Genomic DNA, 22,065 nt, shown 5'->3' with positions numbered 1-22,065 from the left:
CAATTAACCTCAAAATTGTATTCACAATCTTTGCTGTATGACCTTTGAACTAACTTCTTATCCACCAGAACTCCAGCCTCATCGATTTCTCCAAGCTTAATCGTCGTTGTCCGGTAGCATCCTCTAGCAAGAGGGTTGCAGCAGATGAGCAGCTCTTCTCCATTTCTCTCTGTCTGTCGCTTCCATCATTCTTAAACCAGTCCATTCCACGATGTCATTAAACCACTCTCTAGTTGGTCTTCCATGTCTTCTCTTCCCCTTGTAATATAGTTCTTGTCAGGTGTCCCGAAGAACCTCTCAGAAGATGTCCTGCAAATCTAGTCTTTCTTTGGATCTTTACTGCTCATCCAAACTAGGGAAAAAGTAAAAGCATAGTGGTTTCCCGTTGCCTTCTATGCATGAAGAGATGAAAAAAGTAGAAACATTGAAAGAATCACCCCTAGCCCTCGATTACTCTAATAGCATTGGGGGGGAAGGAACAAGAAATAAGAAAAGGATAGAAAGAAATAAGAGTAGGGACCATCCTATAGATAATATAACAGATGTATATTACATGAAATAAGGTATGGTCCAGCATCAGGTACCTCGGGTTCGCCACTCCCTTACTCACTAAAGTGAGCCCTTGAGGGGCAAGCTTAATCACAGCAATATAATATGCTGAAATCACACACCCCAAAATGCATAACTTGACACTTACTAATGGTGAACTGACAACCATTATCATTTTCTCACAGTTCCAGTCCATTCTGGTCATTCCATAAGTGCCACATATCGGTGGCATCCCAAATAACCTGGTTATCTTTGCATCATCAGCAAACCACTAAACATCACTGTCAGATTCTTCTTAATGTCATTAATGTATAGATTAAAAACAATGGTCAAAGGAGTGATCCCTGGAAAGCACCAAAGGTCCCCCAACTTTCTGATACTAGTTCATCAGCCACCCACTTATCCAAGTCAATAGTTTAGATTCCAATCTTATGTCCTCTAATTTATGCAACAACTTTTCGTGTGGTATCCTGTCAAATCCCTTAGCAAAGTCAAACACTATCATAGCATCCATTCCCTTTATCCAACTCAGTCGAAACATTATAAAATATTAAAAAATTACTCATAAATAGCCTCCCTTCAGTAAATATATGCCATTCCTTGCAAAATATAGGCTTGTCTGTTAACCCATTAATTTCTGTATGCCAGTTTTTACCAACTTTTCTAAAATCTTCACCACCACCACTGCAGAGATACTGCCAGGTTGGTAGTTAGATGCTTCAGTTTCTGTACCATTTTACAATGAGACTATCAATTTCTTTTCATCCCTGTGGATCTTTCCTGAGCTAAGGCTCAAATCATACAAGGTCAAGAGCCTAACCAGTTCAGCAGAACTTAACTTTAGCATATATGCTAATATCCCATCCGTCCCTACTATCAAATTTTTGTTCAGGATATGCAACAGCTCTAGAAATTCCTTCTCATGTACCTACTTACCTCTTCTTTCTTTTCATTCAATGTAGTAGCACACTAAGCTCTGTGTTGCATACACTAGGTTAAAGTCAGTGCCCATTATTTGAACAATCACATCTATTTCTGACATAAACATATAATCTGCATTCACTAAAGTTACTCTTCTGCTTTAATTTTCTCTTTATTTGCAGCATGACAATAAAATTTGTAGGCAAAAGGCATCCTAAAAGGATGCCTTTTGCCTACATGACAAATTTCTGACTATGTTTTCCATACAATGCTCTAACTTTTCTGGTCTGCTCTTTATATATTTCATAAATCCCTTTCATCCTTATTCTTGTGATATTTCTTCCACATCTTTTTTATGGATCTCTTGCTTAATAAGTGTGCATCCATTTCAATCACATTCTATTTGTTCTTCAAACTCTAGAGATGCATTCAAAGTGACTCTTAAGTATTTAGTTTTAGCAATGTGTTCTGTGTACTTTTATCCTAGAACAATCCTACACGAACATATACATCGAGTCCTTGAAAACTGAACAGTATATTTTGTCTTGGATTACATAAAAATACAGATCTTGTATTTTAAGTGAAGCTTTTTAATATAGTAAGGTATTTTAAAAAATAAATAATTTACCTTTGGACTCCAATTTAAATACATCTTTGCTCTACCAATATCTGGTTTCCTGCGCTGTGGATCATCTTGCACTCCTGTTTGATAAACTATAGGACTAGATCCACCTATAAAGATTTATATATATATATATCTTCTAATTACAATTTTCAACAGACTGGAAGTACTGAGGACAATACTATAATCATCTATCATATCACAGTAGAAATATTGGTTTAATTAACAGCAGTAAGAGAATCCTTTCCTTTAGTGTTACACGGTGATTCCAATCCCAAGAATATGGATGGCACATTCTACCAACAAAACCTTTTGGTCTACGAGTTATTTATAATTAGGACTGTAAGTAATCTAGAATTTTATCTCTAATACAACAACATTCATGTTAAATTATGAATTAGGCCACCACTTTTGCTGTATGAAAACCATCTATATGAATTTGTTCTCTGATGATGTTATAAATAGAATATAGCTTTGATGTAGTGTTTTTTTTTTCATTACAGGTCAGGCTAGTAGAAAAACAGTTGATCAAATCATTGTCACTTTGGTATACTGTTTGAAATGTGATATAGCTTGTCTTTGTATATATATTATAAACTCCAGATGATGACCTTAATATGCAGGTCGAAACATCAGGAAATTAAAGTAATTATTCCTAAGATGGTTGTAGTCTCCATAATTTTACTGAAATGAATAGCAGTAAGAGAAATTTCTGAATGACTGATTCAGTCCATCTGTATTCATACTTATATGCAGGTCTGAAATATATGAGGAATGACTCATGCAACAATCAGCTAACTATTTAGCATACAAGCAGCATGGCAGAAGTGTGCTACCACTTAACTGAAATTCTTTTAACAACACATCTTGTTTGGTATGCAGGATTTGTCCTGGAGATCGTTAACCCAAGACATATTAACACTGAGAACAAAATGATCATTTTGTTCAGACAAAATTGATCATTCCAAAATATCTGTTATTGCTATTAATTATAATAAACCAATATTTTTACTGTGATAAAGTTCTGAGATATTAGTATTATGTCAGAAATAATTTTTAAAACTATTTTTAAAATTAAATATATATTACTATATATATTTACAATGTTGTACCATCATTTGAAATTTTGGTTGAGGATTGTGGAAGAGAAGCTTGGTGAAGAACAAGCTGGATTCAAGCCAAATAGAGGCTGTCAGAATCAGATCTTCACTTTACTAAAATTAGATGAGAAATCATGGGAATATAACAAAGATCTGTAAAGTTTTGTAGATCTGGAAAAGGCATATGACAAGGTGCCAAGTGACAGAAGCTATTCAAAATGCTACAACAGTTATATGGTGTTAATGGGGCATTATATCAAGCAATACTTAGTGTTTATTTGAGTTGTAAGTCAGCAGTTAGAATTGAAGGAAGTACAGAAAGGTTTTGATGTTAAATCTGGTGTCAGACAAGGATGTACATTATCCCTTCTCTTATTCATTATCTATATGGATCACATTATGAAGGAAAGTGGTATTAAAAATGATATCAAAATTGGAGATGTTAATGTCAGCTCTTTGCTTTATGCGGATGATGTTATACTTCTAAATAAATCCGCTACAAGTCTGCAAGATTCTCTGACTAAATTGAATAGCTGTTGTAATAGATATGGTATGAAGGTCAGCAATAAAAAGACAAAGACAATGAAAATAGGCAGAATCATTGAAAATATCAACTGTGTTGTGAATGGAGAACCTGTGGAACAAGTGAAACATTCCAGTTACTTAGGCACGATTTTTACTGAAGATGGTAAATTAAATATAGAAATAGACAACAGAATCAGCAAAGCTGGTATGGTAGGAAGTCAATTGAATAAGTTCATATGGAATAAGAGAGAAATTAGTAGGAACACTAAATTAGCTGTATACAAGACAGTGTTCAAACCAATTTTAACTTATGGATCTGAGAGCTGGGTTAGAAGTAAACCACTTGACCAAAGAGTAGAGACTGCAGATATGAGAGTCCTGAGAAAGATTAGGGGACATGAACAGATGGCATCAATGGCAATATCATATTAAAAATGAGGATATTAGGAAAGAACTGGATATTGTCAGCATCCAGGAATGCATTAGCAGAGCTAATCTCAGGTGGTATGGTCACTTAAGCAGAATGGGAGAGGAAAGATTAGCAAAACAAGTGTTCTCTGCCAGGTTGGCAGGAAAAAGACCCAGATATAGGTGGACTGATACAGTAAAACGTGCCTTAGAAGACAGAAATATAAGACCTGATAATATTGGAGTCTTGACAGATAACAGGCTGATTAGGAAGAAAATCGTAGATAGGAAGTTAGTAATGATGTACATTTTTCATGTAGTACTATCACATCCTGTACACCCCTTTAGGGTATATATCGGGAATTTGATGATGACATTTACAATGAGTTGCAGTATATCATACTTTTTTTTTTTTTTGAATGATTCACAAGAAAAACTAGTCATAGAAGAACATGCAATCAACCCACACTATAGTAAGCAATATTACAAATTCATTCAATAAGAAAATACCAAGACGATGTCTCATTTAAAGCCTCATGCCCCATCAATGCTATTCTAAAGGAAATTCACTCGGCTAAATTATTCTTTAAGTTCCCTAAAAAGAAAAGAACATGAGAGTTGACCATATCAATAATAACCTCAATATAATGTCAGTATTAGTAGTATACCATAGGTATCCTGACATCATGCATTAATGAATGAGGTGAATGATTTTAGATTTTCATTATCCCACCATAATGTGACCGCACGCGCAACTGTATTTTTTTTTTAAATCGCTAATGGCAACAGAAAGTAGAAAAGCTGTCATGTTTTCAATTAATTTTCTCGCTAATGGAGTTTATGTTCTCTAACTTATTTTTTTTTTAATCCATCCTGCTATGTATATTAAAATCAATACTATTCTTTCATGACAGACTGCACATTATACAGTCTTAATGACTGTTCACTGTGGCTAAAAATATTCATGTTAAACTAAAATTATGATTTCTCCAAATTGAATTCAAACATATCTTTAAAAAGGTACCTGTGGTATGACTATAAAACAACAAATGACACAATAGCCACAGCAATTAACTTTAATGAAATGAAAGAAAATAACGGTGCATCATCAGTGCATAAAAACAAGAAAATCAAAGAATGAGAATACAAGGTACATACAATAATCGGTATTTAATTGGTAAACCAACTGTTGTATTCCCGCTTCTTTGATTTGTGTTTCTATGCACTGATGATGTACCGTTATTTTCAGTACAAAATATCTGTGCTTTCATTTCATTAAAGTTAATTGCTGTGGTTATCATGTAATTGGTTGTTTAAATTATGACATTTCTTTTGCACAAGTTGTTCAATTTTTACAGTAGATTAAAATGCTGATAAACGTTTTGTAGTTAAAATATTTTTTTAAGTTGTTTATTCAAAATGATGTTATAATAAGATGTGTTGTTATTGTTTCAAATGGAATAATTTTATCTTTGCTGTATTTTAACTTCAACAAAAATAAAGTTAGGCACCATCACTAATGTAAGATTTGTCAATTACAACAGAATGAAACTAGCAAAAGAACTGCAGAAATAGAACATGGACATAACTGATGTTACTCAGATAAAGAAAACTAAAACATAAATTCTTCTAAATTTAAGATGATTTATTCATATAACAGCAATCATGGAAGCAAAGGAGTAACTATAGCATTCAATACTAAAATACACAAAGGTAAACTTTTCAAATTAGGGCAGTTTCAATTAGTGAAGAAATCAAATTTCAAAATGGAAATTATACAAGGTGCTTTCTGTTTTTTTTTAAACGTGACTTTTTTTAATATCATGAAAAGTTGTAAACAAGTAATATGTTAGTACAATTTATTTTTTACATAATCCAGAAACCCTGCTCTAAAGACCAAACATAAAATGGAACTTTCCCAGCCACTTCAGATTTCCAATAAGCAGGGTAGTGGTCAACTACAAGGCAGTGAAATTCATTTCTTGCCTAAAGACATTCACTAACATCCATGCCCATGGTGGTATTCAAACTGCAGCCTGTTGGTTAGAGAACAAGTATGGTAACTGTATGGCCAACAATTTACACTTATGGTCTCAATGAAGGTGTTAATAGTAAAGAAGCAACAACACTCTTTGTTATTAGATAGAGCAACTATCTGGTTCGTGTTAGAGATCTAAAAAGAAGACTAGGAAATGAATCACAAATCTACAGGATTGCTTTGGAAAAATATGAAGAAAAGAAAGAACTAACAATGGTAAATTCATACCAGATTTCTTCTCAAGACATTCACTAATTACAAAGATAGGATGATAGTAGGATCACCATTCTTACTTCAGACAAACTGGACGTTCTGTGGAGAAAAGATTACAAAAACACCAATCTTATATCGTTAATAAGAAATCTGTCCCTGCACAACACAGAATTGATACCAACCACAATATCTTCTAGTCTGAAACACTTGTGTTGTTATCCTTATGCCATTAAAACAACCAACTAATCAAACATTTGAATCAGGATGATTGCCACTCTTTACCAAAGATATGGGAAGAATTGAGAGGCTATAAGATTGCAAATTCCAAAACAAAAAAATGGGTTCATTTTTTTTTCCTTTTCAAAGAAAGCATATTCTTATCGCAAGTTTCTGTTCTCTTAATAGATAAAAAAAAAACTTTCTTTCTATAGAAGCAGCAACCTTAAACCACAAATCTCCAAGATGACTGACTTTCCAAGTAACATCCTTCAACACAGAAAGTGGATCAATCTGCTCTATGCCATTAATTTTTATGCTATCCTATTCCTTCAGCCATATGGCTGGTGGGGGTAGCTATATGCTACCATACTAGGAAGATGATTATGAACAATGTGGTTTCGCACTGCCTTCCTTGCTGTAGTACATTTTATGACTGTAACCGTGTGTGTTCACGGGACCAGTTTGCCTGTTTTGAGGGATGAAAAACCTGAGTTACTGGGAGGGGAAAAAACCCTCCACCTCCGTATGAGACTTGTTAACTCATCTTTAGTCAAAAGAGACAAGATATAGGTTCCTCGTGTCACTGACAGGAATCGAACTCACGTCTTTCGACCAAAGGGCTTTGTCTATATTGACAGAGCACTGTTGAAGATAATAAATTCCAAGAAGAAGCAAAAAAAGATCCAGCCCTCTCAGAAGAGCAATAATCCCAATATAGCAAATTATTAAAATTTACATTCTCCACTCCAATTTGTTGAAAGTTTCTTGTATAATACAAGAGGCTAATGACTTCAACTCAATTGTCTTAGTATCCCACAATGCAAAGCACACCTTCTGTTGTGAAGATATGAGGGTGGTCTGAAAATTCATGTTGAAGGGTTTAATAGAATATTATCGCACTGAAATTATCGCACTAATATTATCGTACTTTAGTTTCACTCACTATTGTATTATATTTGTGTGTGTGTGTGTGTGTGTGTGTGTTGTTATAAAAGGTTTTTTGTAATCCCTGAAGATGTCTCTGTGACGGAGACAAATATTTGAAGTATTAAAATTGTTTTTAATCCTTTCTCAGTGCTGATAATATTCCATTAAACCTCCAACATGAATTCTTCACTTAAGCCTCAACACAAGGGTCTGCAAAGTTCTTGTCCTAACAATGAAAAAACTAATTTAGAATTTCAAAATTATTTTTATTTTTCAACATACTCTCCTTTAAGGCTAATACATTTATTCCAGCGATGTTCCAGCACCAGTATAACATCCCTGTAGTGGTTCTCAGAAAGATCTGCAAAATACTCCTCTACAGCTGCAATCACCTATTGATTCAAAGAAAACGCTGACCAGCAAGGAAGAGTTTTAGTTTTGGGAGAGAGCCAAATCTGGGGAATAAGGTGGATGTTCCAACAATTCATAGTGCAGATCCCTTAATTTTCCTATTACCAAAACACCTTTGTGGGCAGGTGCATTGTCTGATGAAAGATGATGCACAAAATCAGTTTTATTCTTGTTAAAAGGCTCCAAACGCTGTCCAGAGATTTTCATGCGAATGCATTTTTGATCTACTGTGAGCAAGCGTGGAACCCATCTTGTGCATAGCTTTTTCATTTTCAATTATTCATGCAAAATATTCCTACACGTTCTTTTGAAATGCCTATAGTCTCAGCAATTTCACACATTGGACTCGCCAGTCATCCAATACCATATTGTGCACTTGATTAATGATTTCAGATGTTGTTACACTTTTTGGACGTCCTTCACGTGGATCATCTTCACGGCTGGTACGGCTACGTTTAAACTCTGCATTATTTAAAACTCGGCAAGAATATTATTTCTTGGCATCCACTGCAGTTTATTATCTTCAAACCAAGAATAACATTAAACCATCAAACAGTACTTAAAAGTGTTAAATTTTCAAAAAATGCAATTCTCAACTCTAAAAAATTAAAACCAAAGCTCTGCAATCTTCTAAAGGAAAATCACTACAGTCAACTATATACTAAAAGAAACCATTCACATTATCCCTATTAGTTTGCTATAGTGAGAGTGGACTGTACAATTGTCAGGTTCCCAACAGAAAAATGGCTTAAAAATACCAGCTCTTTCAATAATGAGAATAAAGGCATTGTTATTCTTGAAATTATTTTATATCGATTCATCTGTAGCAATAAAATTTTTAGAATTCACATTAAAACAACAGATTTCACTAAGATGTTCAAGTTATTTTGAAAGGAAAGATAAAAGAATAATTATAATGTTGCCGAACTTACCGACAATATTTTTGATCACAGTAGCAAACTCTTCAATTGTGTATTCATCTGGATTGCCTAAGTTGATTGGAAGTGAATAGTTACTGCTCATTAGGAACATCAGCCCATCAACTAAATCACTGACATATTGAAAGGAGCGAGTCTGTTTTCCTGAGCCATAAATCTGTGTTATGATAAAGATGTTTGAGCTATTCAAAAGTGCCTCTCATGTGATACAATAAATAATTGCAATTATTTATTTACAATTACAATGAAAATATGAAAGCAATTTTAATAAATGTGTTTTTATCTTTGTCAACGGTCTCACTGTAAAGAAGAAAAAGAGAATTTTATGAGTTATTAAAAAAAAAGATTTCTTTAAATAAATGGAAAGTTCTTGTTGGAAATTTAATATTGGACTGGAAGATGGAAATAAATCCTACAAGTATTTCAAAAAAATCTACTAGAGGAGAATTAATATCTAATTTAAAGCAAATACAAACAAGAGTAACTGTCTATGCAGAGGCATTAACTGTATTAACTAGTTAAACAATATACTCAAGATTAACGTGTATCGTATGAAACAGAAGACCAGTAAGGACAGATCAAATTAGCATTTATTAGCTTCTGAAAATAAAGAATTTATCCTGTGAAAAGAATCCAGTAAAAGTGTTCCAAGATCATGCTGAGGCTTTCATGGCAACAGCAAATGGTTTATCACGCAAAAAGGATTAGTGTTCATTACTATTCATAATATACCTATTTAATTCAAAAATATAAAAACAAAACTTATGTGAGGGGTTAAGGGGGTAAAAATCCCTTATTGTTTTTCAGCCAGTAAGCGAAACTAAGATCGAAAACTACTATCTGAACGTTTCATGCCGACGAACTGTCAGCGTATCCAAGCGTAAGTGACCACTTGGTAGTGCCACACCACGGCAACTCATTGCAAAGGTGGAGCAAGCTCCCTCACTGTTCTTGATATTTTCTCATAATGTAAAAACACACAGCTCTTAGGAGATGTAGTACTGTTTTACATTATGAGGAGAGGTCACTACCCAGACCGGTTTCAACCTTTTTTGAGGTCTCATCAGTGAGTAGCTAGACCTAGAATATCAGAGTTTAAGTGAAAAGAACTTACATACTTTTGCTATACGATTGCCAGAAAGGTGTGTCACTATATCATATATTATAACATAGTATAACTAAGATGAAAAGCCAAACGGCTATTTTTTTCTGGCGAGGTTGATCAGTTAAGGGGATAAAAATCCCTTATTGTTTTTCAGCCGGCATGAAACGTTCAGATCATAGTTTTCGATCTTAGTTTCGCTTACTGGCTGAAAAACAATAAGGGATTTTTATCCCCTTAACTGATCAACCTTGCCAGAAATAAAAAAAAAATAGCCGTTTGGCTTTTCATCTTAGTAAAACTTATGTGATTTATAAAGCTGCTGACATTTCAATGGATTCAAATGACTATCTTCAAAACAACAACAAAAAAAAAAAAAAAAAAACCACTTATCACAGAATGCCATGCAAAGCAAACAGCTCTATATTTTATGTGATTCCCACCCATGAAAGGTGTAAACTTATAGTATATTAGTACCATGAGTGTTTTTTTTTTCCTTTTAATATTTTTTTATTTCTTTAACATAATCCAAAAACTGCTCCAGATCTAGACCAAATGATACTTTTTTCAAGTCACTTTAGACCTCCAATAAGGGAAGGGATGTTAAGGCCTCACACTAGGCAATAAAATTCATCTACCACCTTAAAACATTCACCAACAACAACCATGCCTGTCATGGGAATTCCAACCAATTGGTTGGAGAGCAGAGACATTACCCATTCAGTCAACTACGTTAATACTAGCCATTACTGATCTGAAAGACTTTGTGGAGTTGGCATTAATGGTAGTGTTATTTTAAGATCACCTTCAGCCTATTGCCATAAATTACATATATCTAACCAGAGGGACCAGATGTGTATATAGTAATTACCAATTATCTGACCTTACAGTTTTTAACTGTTTCTGCTAGTCATTTGAATGTATAATTATGTGACTGGTAGAGATGAGACAAAGGGCAAGAGTCAGCATCCAAAGAGGTGGAAGAGAGGGTGCAAAGGATGCTTGATGCTCTTTGTATTTATCTCTCAGTTGAAGTATACAGGGTGTTCGGGATAAATTTGACAGTTTCGTAAGGAAAAAGAAAATCTTCTTTGTATCTATTAAATTTAATAAATTGACAAAAAACATTACAGGCAGAGTTAATTACAATACTATCAACAAGATTTACTCAAAATAACCACCATTAGCATCGATCACAGCTTCAATTCTGCTTCGGAACCTCGAACAAGCTGATGCTACAGTCTCCCTGGGAAGGGCCGCAAAAACTGTTTTAATTTTATCCATTAACTGGGCTTTTGTATTACTGGAAGTGCGATTGGTGTCTTTTTCAACTGCGCCCCATACAAAATAATCCATGGGGTTAAGGTCTGGGGAGTTTGGAGGCCAAACATTTGGACTGGTGAAGTCGTAGAAATTTTCAGACAACCATTTTTGACTTTTCCCAGAGGTGTGGCAAGGGGCCGAATCCTGCTGCCATACATACGGCCTACCATTGGCTACCCTTGTTATCCAGGGCTTGACTACAGTTAACAACTCCACGAACAAAGCCCGAATTCCAATGCCAGGGTTCTTCAACACCTGTTCCTGCAGATTTGCGAGGAATTCTGCTGTACGAACGCAATCAGATCGTCTGCTAGGGATCTTTCTTCTTGCTACATCCTCGTAGTCACCATTGCAAGTCTCTAGTTCATGCCTGATTGTTTTTACTGTATTCAGGGAGCATTGGGCAGCAGTCGTAATATCCTTATTTTGATGGCGGGCACGAATCATCATGATACAAGTTATTCTCTTCCATGATTCAGGTGGGTTCCAGTTATCCATCCTTTCTGACATCTTGTATATGAATGAAGAAGGGTCCAAACTTTTAAATGAAGAGAAGTGTGTGTTAATACATGTAACTTACGGAAAAATATAATTAATTATAAATATGTCAAATTTATCCCGAACACCCTGTATATGGAATGAATATTTATTTTTTTTTTTTTAATATGAATCCCAAGAACTTTGCCTCTATTACAACTAACTGGTATAATCATTTAATCATTTATCCTAATCTTAATTCTTGGTGAGAATGAAGACTGTGTTTGAGGGCAGATATACATACATTCCTGCCTGCTATCCAAGACAGTTTAACAACAGGTGAGCCAAGATAGCCCCCTCCACACAGACATACAAAAAGCAGCATATCAGCAGCTTTAATTTGATTTGTTGGTGTTTCAGCAAAACACCAACAAATCCAAATCTGATGATGAAAAAAAAGAAAACTCATTTCAAGTGTACAAATGGTAGTTGTGCCTTCTGAGACAAACTTGTACTCATCTGTGCTTCCATCTCTCTCTCCTCACATATCTGATGGCACATGTAACAAAATCTGAAGATAAAAGTGACTTCTTGGCATTATTCTTCTCCAACCAGAAGCATAGTAGAAACTATGCACCACATATCTCCTGTGGTCCATCAGAAAAATCTTAAATAACTTCAATACCGAAAAAAAGTTTTCTCGCCTTGATATTTTCCCAATTGTAGTTAAACTAGCAAAATTCTGTTATCCAGAACTAAGATCCATTTTGTATTGTCTTTACACTTTAATATATTAATGGCATCTACATAGTACAGAAGGCCTATATTCATTCCACTAAAAGAGATGCCTGCCATCAGATATTAATCCATTGTCCCCACCTCACTTCTCTCTAAAACAATGGAGAAGTTTATCAACAGTGAATTTCTATATTACATAGAGACTGACCAATTAATCAATGATCAGAAGTATACATGCTACCACTCTAGATTGACTCTGCTATTGCACATTTTTAAACATAAATAACCTCTCACAGCCCATTAATCTTCTGCATAGTTTAGTGATGAAATATGCCATTCATCCTAATTATTGACAAACCAACATCCAAAACTTCAGAATCTTTTACAATAAGAGAGTTAAATGCAGAATTTCATGCCATTCTTCAAATGAGGATAACCTGGTCACCTTCACCGCTACTGAAACATAGGTAACGTTAAAGAAAAGTAGTCCTGCCTTCTTTCTCATAAAAGAGAATCTCAATTCTCGTTTCTAGTAATGCACAAATTACCATGTAGGACTATCTTTCTTTTTAGACTGACAATTATCTGTAAGCTTTTCTGTAACAAACAATCATATATCAAAATTTCCTCAGCCTCTAAAAATTTGGCATCCCTTTCCATTCAGTATACTACTTTTCACCTATTCAGATACTAATTCGGAACAAGTCACAAATCCTCCCAACCTTAGAATACTGTTCTTATATGTTTGGAGTGGTGCTCCAGAACTAACATCTATCTTGTATTGTCTTTACATTTTAATACTCCACTAGCATCTACATGGTACAGAAGGCCTATATTTATTCCACTAAAAGAGATATCCCATCAAATCAACTTAATGTGTAACTTCAGAAGAGGACAGTTCAAGTAACTGATTCTTCTAATAACTAATTAATGGCCTTTCTCTCCCCCCCCCCTTATCCTTTATCTATACACGGCTGTACTATGGGTTTTGCAATTCTCTCACATGTATGAAAATGATATTAAAAACAAGGCAACATACTAATTTTCAATACCTATCCTCAGAGGTGGAGCTATCTTTGCAGAAGACAGCTGTAGTAACATAATAGTTCTAGATATCCAAGTGATTTCTGTTAGTCCTCAAAAGAGAAAAACACTTTCCAGCAATGACATTCTTAAGCACATAGATTTTAGATTTTGCAACTTCTAAAATCTATGTAAAATATTAAAAACAAGGCAACATACTAATTTTCAATACCTATCCTCAGAGGTGGAGATATATTCGCAGAAGACAGCTGCAGTAACGTACTAGTTCTAAATATCCCAAATGATTTCCATTAGTCCTCAAAAGAGACAAATACTTTCCAGCAATGACATTCTTAAGCACATGGGGTGATGAGTCTCCATAGTTTAGTAATAATGACACCATTTGGATGGGAAGATAGTTTAATTTATCTAAGATACAAAGAATCTTATAGGGGCTTGTAAAATAAAAGTGGATTAGTCAGTCTTGTATGGAGGTGGTAGGGTTTTCCTTTCTAGAAAGCTCATGAGGAAAAAAAACCCAGTGACCATTCCACAAAAGCCAGAAGACACAATTTATAGACGAAATATATTCCAATGGGAATCACTTTATCTTAAATTAAGGTTATGAAAGCTAGGGATACTTGGCTGGTCATGGTCCTTTTCTTCTCCAGTCCTCCAGGCACGAAGAGGAAGAGCTGAAAATGTCCAATTATAGAACTAAAATAAAGTACCTGCTAAATTTTTTTTAATTATTATTATTATTTTTTTTAACAGTCACTGAATTAAACATTTTTGTTCATGGAAAACTGTATTTGAAAAGGAATCCGAAGGGGGGGAAAAAGTTATTTCCAAAAGATACTTTTAATTACAAAGAAACAATTGCTATACTTACTGTAATGGAGTGATTTTGTAATGCTTGGAGTATGAAATTGCTCACCACTCTTCCATCAGTGATGTGCATTCTTGGGCCATAAGTATTAAAAATTCGAGCTACACGAACTGGTACATTTTCCTAAAATTATAAAAGCATGTTGACATTGGAAGTGTTTGAAAATTATTTCTTCATTAAGATCTTAGAATTATCAATAAGACATTGAAGTCAAACTTTTCGCTTCCCATATCAGCGCTCTCGAAGACCAATGGAAGTACTTATCTGATGGATGTGATAAGGAAATTACCTCTAAATTTTGCTATCATATTTGAATTTTCAGTAAATCAAGATTATGAATTTCTTAATTATAGTACTAAATGTCTGTTCACTGATTTATAAATACCATTCTTTCTTTCTTAATCCTCCTCTTTTATCTTTTACAGTGTCGAGGTAAGTATTCTTGCAACCGCAACCATATTCGAGGAGAAGGTAGTTAGCCCTATGCCTCCCTATAAATACCATTCCAGCTAAAAATTAGCCAGTATAATTTGCTTAGAGATAATTATTTATTAATTATTTGTTTTGATAATTATCAATTCTGTCGGCTACACTATTTGTTTAGATAAGAGATTACTAATTATACCAGCTGCGCCATTTGTTTTGATATTATCTCTATAACGATTATTTCTAATTCCGAGTGTTTATTATTACACAAAGGTTCAATTCCGATTGGTGCAATGACTTAACTGTTTCTTTCAGAATCTGGAAAATCACTGACTCAAGACAAAATACAAAAAATATACACATTTAATAAAACTAAAACAATATATACACTTTAAATAAAATTACACAACTAACTACAAAATTAACCGGATCCAAGGCCTTCTAAAATAAACCTAGACTTTAGAGATAACCCATTCTCTTACTGGTTTGTTTAACATATACTTAATCACTTCTACCAGACTAAACACTTTGTTTACACAATAACAAAATGTTCATAGTCAGTTTCTTTGTTAAGGCCTTTTTTCAAAGATATAAAATTTTCTTCTTCTTTTCCATAGGATCCTTTTTTATTACCTTTATGTAGCACACAATATTATTCTTCCTGTCTCACAGAAGTATAAACACTCTTACCTCTTGCAGTTCAGTTTTACGCACAGTTTACTCATTTTTGTACCAGAGGAAAAAAGGTTTCTTCTACTACTTCAAAAACAACATATCTAAGTTGAGCTAATTCCATCGCCTTTTCCAGTAGAAATAACAAATATATCCAGTATCCTTAAGACAGATGAAACTTTCCAAGCAGCGTTTCTTTGAACATTCTTTTAGAACGGCAATTGCAATATCTTCCTTTATTTACCAAATACTTATTTATAGTCTCAAACTCCTCCAGTCTAAAGAGTCACAGTTCTATGATTGCTTTTCGGAATCTTCTATCAATATTCTTCCAACTGCCACACACAATTAAATAAACTTCATAAGAACAAAATTCCTCCATCTGCGTTTTTAAACTTCCATTAGCTCTCTCTTGTTTTTCCCGTTATTTTGATACCGAACGCTCAATCTTTGTCGGCTGTCAATCACCCATCAGACTCCTCGGCGAGCATGCGCACTCCATGAAAGCGGCAAACAAGAAGTTAGGTATAATGGCTGATATGTTGTCTCCATTAGCGTAATGAGATTGTCTTCACAAACCACAATAAATATCTCAACACTTCACAATTTTAAATTACAATAAAATTTCTGAAAGTAACAACTATTCAAATCCAATAAGTACATAAAATTTTTAAATGCTTTACATTTCATTTTGACAAAATAACATCAATAATGGGCACATCGCAAGTGCAGCTATGCAGGTTATGAAACCAAAATTAATAATATACTAACATAAACAATTTGTAAAAATATTCTTAATGTTAAATTATGACCATTTTTACAGTAGCCCTTCACATAATGCATAGCATTATACACACTCGAAAAGATGTGTGCTTTGCATCATTGGATACTAAGGCAATCAATATGAAATTATTAGCCTCTATACACAAGTAGCCTAGTTGTGAAGATACTTCACATAAACTTTGTTTGCTTACAGTTGGATAAAGGATTAAACAATATAATTTTTTGACATTTTTAAACCAAGTGAACAAATTTTTAAACAAAAATTTGTTCACTTGGTTTAAAAATTTTTGACATTTTTAAACAAATTTTGTAGAAACAAACTTTACAAAATTTGTTAATATTTATTTATTTATTAAAAATACAAAATTAAAATAATTATAATACATAAGTAACAATCTCTTTGTAATAATACTTCTGTTTAACAATGATCATTTGGTTTATATGTAACTCTTATTACTAAATAGCTTAGGGAAATAACAACGTAGACTAGGATATACCTTAAAATAAATTTTTAATACTAATCCAATATTTCGGCAATGTCACGTTGCCATTTTCAACAGGAACTTGTGAGCAAGACATGTGCACATAGGCACAGCAAACAGTAAATGAGGACGAAGCAGGACGCTATTCTTTCTCCTAAAGTCCTAAGTGCCCCCTAGCGGGCAATGTTGGTATTCTTGGGCGATTGGGCTGAGGTCTTCTGATGTAGGTTTCCCAAATTTCGGGCAGTCTCATGCAGCCAAATTTGTTGAGGTTTGGATTGTTTCTTAGGGCTGAGGCTGATTCCATGAAAAGTCTTTCATACTTGTATTTACTACGGTGAATGATCGTGGCTTTCTTCCAGCTGTAAGCTGTCCTACTTTGGCCAAACAGGCAGGACAGCCAATATCAGAATTACAGAACACAAGGACTACATCTGGTTCCACCAATACAGTCACTCTTGTCTTGCAGACCATGCTCTGGATACCCGCCATAGATTACGGTGAAAGAAAGCCATGATCATTCACCGTAGTAAATAAAAGTACGAAAGACTTTTCATGGAATCAGCCTCAGCCCTAAGAAACAATCCAAACCTCAACAAATTTGGCTGCATGAGACTGCCTCAAATTTGGGAGACCTCAGCCCAATCGCCTAAGAATACCAACATTGTCTGCTAGGGGGCACCATTAGGACTTTAGGAGAAAGATTAGCTTCTTGCTTCGTCCTCATTTACTGTTTGCTGTGCCTGTGTGCATGTGTCTTGCTCACAAGTTCCTGTTGAAAATGGCAACGTGACATTGCCGAAATATTGGATTTGTATTAAAAATTTATTTTAATGTATATCCTAGTCTACGTTGTTATTTCCCTAAGCTATTTAGTAATAATGCATAACCAACGTCTAAGCCTTTCCACTAGAATTACAATAATCCACGGAGATTCTACCGCACGTAAAGCACGCCATTACGGTAAAATGAAGTTGAAGCTATCAAGACAACTGAATCGTCTCACATTCCTAAAACGCTGCCGGGATAACCAGGTAATTCCTAACTGTGTTAAATTGAAGCAACGGTTCTCTTCGCAAAAGGCTCTTCGCATTTATTATCGTGCCAGCCAAGCATTTCTCAGGGAACAAATCGCTACTACTCGCCGTTTCCTGAATGATGCTAACTTAGCTATCCAGGCACTCGTAGTAAATAAAAGTACGAAAGATGACCTTTCAAGCACCTTAAGCCACGAAATGAGGTCTATTTTGCATGACATCTCATGCACTGCAGCGGAGAAAGAATTTAAAAAAAGTATGAGATCGACACATCAAAAAAATTTGAAAATTTAATAAAGAAGAACACGATCTCGAAACCACAACTTCCTTCCAAAACAGTAGTTAACCTTTCGTCGTGTATTGTGAAACCTGAAGCACTTGACACCCTCTCACGTGGCCACACCTTCGCCATTGCGCCCAGAAGAATACCTGCAGAGGATATTATGATATAAGTTGAACGCGGGATACGACACCTTCCTAACCACATCGCCAACGATATTAGACTGGATGTGGCTTGTGTTCTGACCAAAGCAAAACCACCTAAAGCTAACATGCCCATTAAAGAAATTAAATCTCTACTGGAATTAAAGAAAAACAAGGAAATAATAATCACCAAAGTGGATAAAGGGAATGCCACAGTATTGCTTAACCAAAAGGATTATACAGGGAAGCTGAAAGCTCTATTGTTAGATCGGGCTACTTACCTCCCTATCGAGTACAATCCCACCAACTCAAAAATTAGAAAACTCCACAGGCTCCTTAAGAAGGTCACTTCTTGGCCTGTGGAAGTCACTAACAAATTAAAACCATTTAACTCCATACCCCCCCCCCCCCCGTATTTATGGACTCCCAAAAATACATAAGGAAAATGTGCCATTACGTCCCATAGTGGATGGCATTGATTCCCCCACATACAAACTAGCTAAACATTTGGCCAAAGCTCTCACACACTATACTGGCAACACACCTGCATACATGAAAAACTCAGCCCACTTCAAAGCCAGCATAGAAAACCTTACACTCAAGCACACTGACGTAATGGTCAGCTTTGATGTCTCCTCCTTATTCACAAATGTCCCACTCAAAGAATCCTTAGAGCTAATCCAAGCTAAATTTCCTCCCGATATCACAGCCCTATTTCAGTTCACAATGAACTCAGGCTTTTTTGTTTGGCAAGGAAAATTCTACAAACAAATAGAGGGGACAGCCATGGGTTCTCCACTCTCCCCACCCTTGGCCAACTTTTATATGGAGACTTTTTGAAGAGAAAGCCTTAAACTCTGCCCCACAAAAACCAACCATTTGGCTTCGATATGTAGATGATGTGTTTGCTATTTGGCCACATGGCTCCGATGCACTCCTCTCCTTCCTAACACATTTAACAACCAACACCCCAGAATCGAATTCACCCTGGAAGAAGAAAAAAAAACAACTGCCTTCCTTTCTTAGACACACTACACTAGTCACCTGCCAGCCTGATGGAACCTTGATTTTCTCAGTCTATAGAAAACCCACCCATACAGGCAGATACATTCACCAACAATCCCACCACCCTTCCTCACAACAATATGGAGTCATTAAGACACTACACAACAGGGCTAAACTTATCTGTTCAAATGACAATGCCCTAACCACAGAACTAAACCACATTCTCAACACTTTCTCAAAGTGTTGAGAATGTGGTTTACCCTCCCAAAACAATCCAAAAAATATTGAAACCAATGAACCACAACCCCCCTTCCCCCCCTCACAACAAGGATTACTCTAAATCTATTACCATACACTATATCAGAGGCACCTCAGAAAAAATTACAAAAATCCTAAAAAAACATGGCTTAACTTCTTGTTACAGACCATATAAGAAATTGGCATCCCTTATCCGCTCCACTAAAGACCAACCTCCCCCCCCCCCAGACCTACCTGGTGTATACCAGGTCCCTTGCAGCTGTAAGCTGTCCTACTTTGGCCAAACAGGCAGGACAGCCAATATCAGAATTACAGAACACAAGGACTACATCCGGTTCCACCAATACAGCCACTCTTGTCTTGCAGACCATGCTCTGGATACCCGCCATAGAATATGGTGGAAGAAAGCCATGATCATTCACCGTAGTATATACAAGTATGAAAGACTTTTCATGGAATCAGCCTCAGCCCTAAGAAACAATCCAAACCTCAACAAATTTGGCTGCATGAGACTGCCTCAAATTTGGGAAACCTACACCTACATCAGAAGATCTCAGCCCAATCGCCCAAGAATACCAACATTGCCCGCTAGGGGGCACCATTAGGACTTTAGGAGAAAGATTAGCTTCTTGCTTCATCCTCATTTACTGTTTGCTGTGCCTGCGCGCACGTGTCTTGCTCACAAGTTACTGTTGAAAATGGCAACGTGACGTTGCCGAAATATTGGATTTGTATTAAAAATTTATTTTAATGTATATCCTGGTCTACGTTGTTATTTCCCTAAGCTATTTAGTAATAATGCATAACCAACTTCTAAGCCTTTAATAATGGTATTTTCTAATAATAATAAAAATTTAATAATTTAAGCCTTTATTAATAGTAATAATGCATAACCACTAGAAATGTAACTCTCATGTTAGTCTCATAAAAATTGCAAAATGTTACCTATCTTACATATCTATTTTAATTGGATAGTTGATTTGCAATAAGACGTATCATACCTAAAATTACTGAATTGTATTCATTTCAGACAAATTATGGAGACTACAACCGTGTTAGAAATAATTATTTTAATTTCCTAACGTTTCAACCTTCACATTAAGGTTAATCTGGAGTATACACATATATATACAGATTACATTTCACAAAGTAAGCCAAAGAGAGAATGATTTGATCAACAGTTATTCTACTGGCCTGACCTTCAGTTTTATTGTTAAGATTAGGGTAGTTGATAAGAATTTCACAGGCCTACTTAAATTTATGTTCATACCATGTTTTGGTGTGATGCAAACAACAAGTGCCTTTCCAGTCACAATTCTATATACAGTATTCAGGGCATGATCAGAAAGGTTGGCTTTACCATAGTTATTAAATTTAATGTGCCATTTATGTTCCTTTTTTCTAATAGGAACTGCATTATGATGCTAAATGTAAACACTAAATATGAGGATAATCTTGAAGGAGGTAACTATCGAAATGGGGAACTGGACAATGAGACTTATCTGTGCTTATGGTCCCACAGAAAGTTCTAATAAGAAAGAAGTGGAGAAATTTTTTGAGGCTTTAGAGAAAGCAACTGACACAAAGAAAAAGGAAAAGTTGGTCATTGTTGGTATCTAAATAGCAGAGAGTAGGAAATGATTGCCAAACAAACAAAAATATTTTGGGAAAATTTGGAGAAAAGAGCAAAGCTAATGATAATGACAAATACCTGTTGGATTTCTGCTCAGGACATGGACTGGTTATTACTAACACAATGTTCCAACATAAATATGTGCAGAAATTCACATGGAGAGAAGAGGCAAGGAATAAAAAAAGTTTCATTGACTATGTTATTGTTGACAGTGATGTTTTCCCACTGGTTCAGGACACAATATACAGAGGATTTAAAATAAGAAGTGATCACCATTTAGTGTTAAGCAGGATAAAACTGAACTTCATATTGAAAATAAGCGTGGCTAAGAAAGTTTTGAAACGAATCAAAGTTAACACGTTCAATGCCATGCTCCTCGGGCATAGTTTGTTCCCACATGCCAAGCGCTTTCGCATCTTCAAGGTCACTACGAATAATCTCGTAGCCAGCTTATCAGACAGAATTTTGTTTCATACGCCAACTACGAGTAATCTCGTATCACCCTCACCTATATATTACATGCACTGACGACTGTGTTTATTGCATCTAGTCTCTAAAAACCTTCAGTTTTGCCATGGCCAGTAAAAGAAAACTTACTGATAAAGAATTAGAAGCTTATGCTAATATGAGCGATGATGAATTTAATGAATTCATCGTCGCAAATGGAAGGAATAAGAGGGAAGTTCTTTCAATTTCAAATATGCACAAATTTGAAATGGTTGAAGTGAAAAATTGGAATGGTAAAATTCAATTAAAACCAAATATCGTTAGTGACTATAATTTGGGTATGTCAGGCATCGATCTTTCTGATCAAATGCTTTCTTACTATTCCGCCTTACGAAAGACGATTAGAAAATGGCCAAAGAAATTGGCAATATGCATTTGTGATATATATATTCAAAATGCGCATAAATTTTATAATA

At 35.1% G+C, this 22,065-nt stretch overlaps 1 protein-coding gene across 1 annotated transcript in view; it reads right to left on the bottom strand.

Moving 5' to 3' along the window:
* Positions 1 to 22,065, bottom strand: part of LOC150093364 (UDP-glucuronic acid decarboxylase 1-like) — a 104,335-nt gene that overhangs the window by 3,867 nt on the left and 78,403 nt on the right. The window contains exons 7-9 of the mRNA XM_090413347.1: positions 14,427 to 14,546; positions 8,866 to 9,028; positions 2,099 to 2,202 (exon numbers count right to left, since the gene is read on the bottom strand). Of these exons, the coding sequence (XP_090269473.1) occupies positions 2,099 to 2,202; positions 8,866 to 9,028; positions 14,427 to 14,546 (387 nt within the window). The remainder of the gene's footprint in view (positions 1 to 2,098; positions 2,203 to 8,865; positions 9,029 to 14,426; positions 14,547 to 22,065) is intronic.

This window comes from Typopeltis vanoorti, chromosome 24 (genome assembly GCF_054136105.1).
Source record: "Typopeltis vanoorti isolate ZY-2024b chromosome 24, IOZ_Tvanoo_1.0, whole genome shotgun sequence".
NCBI classification, from domain to species: domain Eukaryota; kingdom Metazoa; phylum Arthropoda; class Arachnida; order Uropygi; family Thelyphonidae; genus Typopeltis; species Typopeltis vanoorti.
Note: the sequence above shows the minus strand (reverse complement) of the source record. Positions and strands in the feature narration are given on the sequence as shown.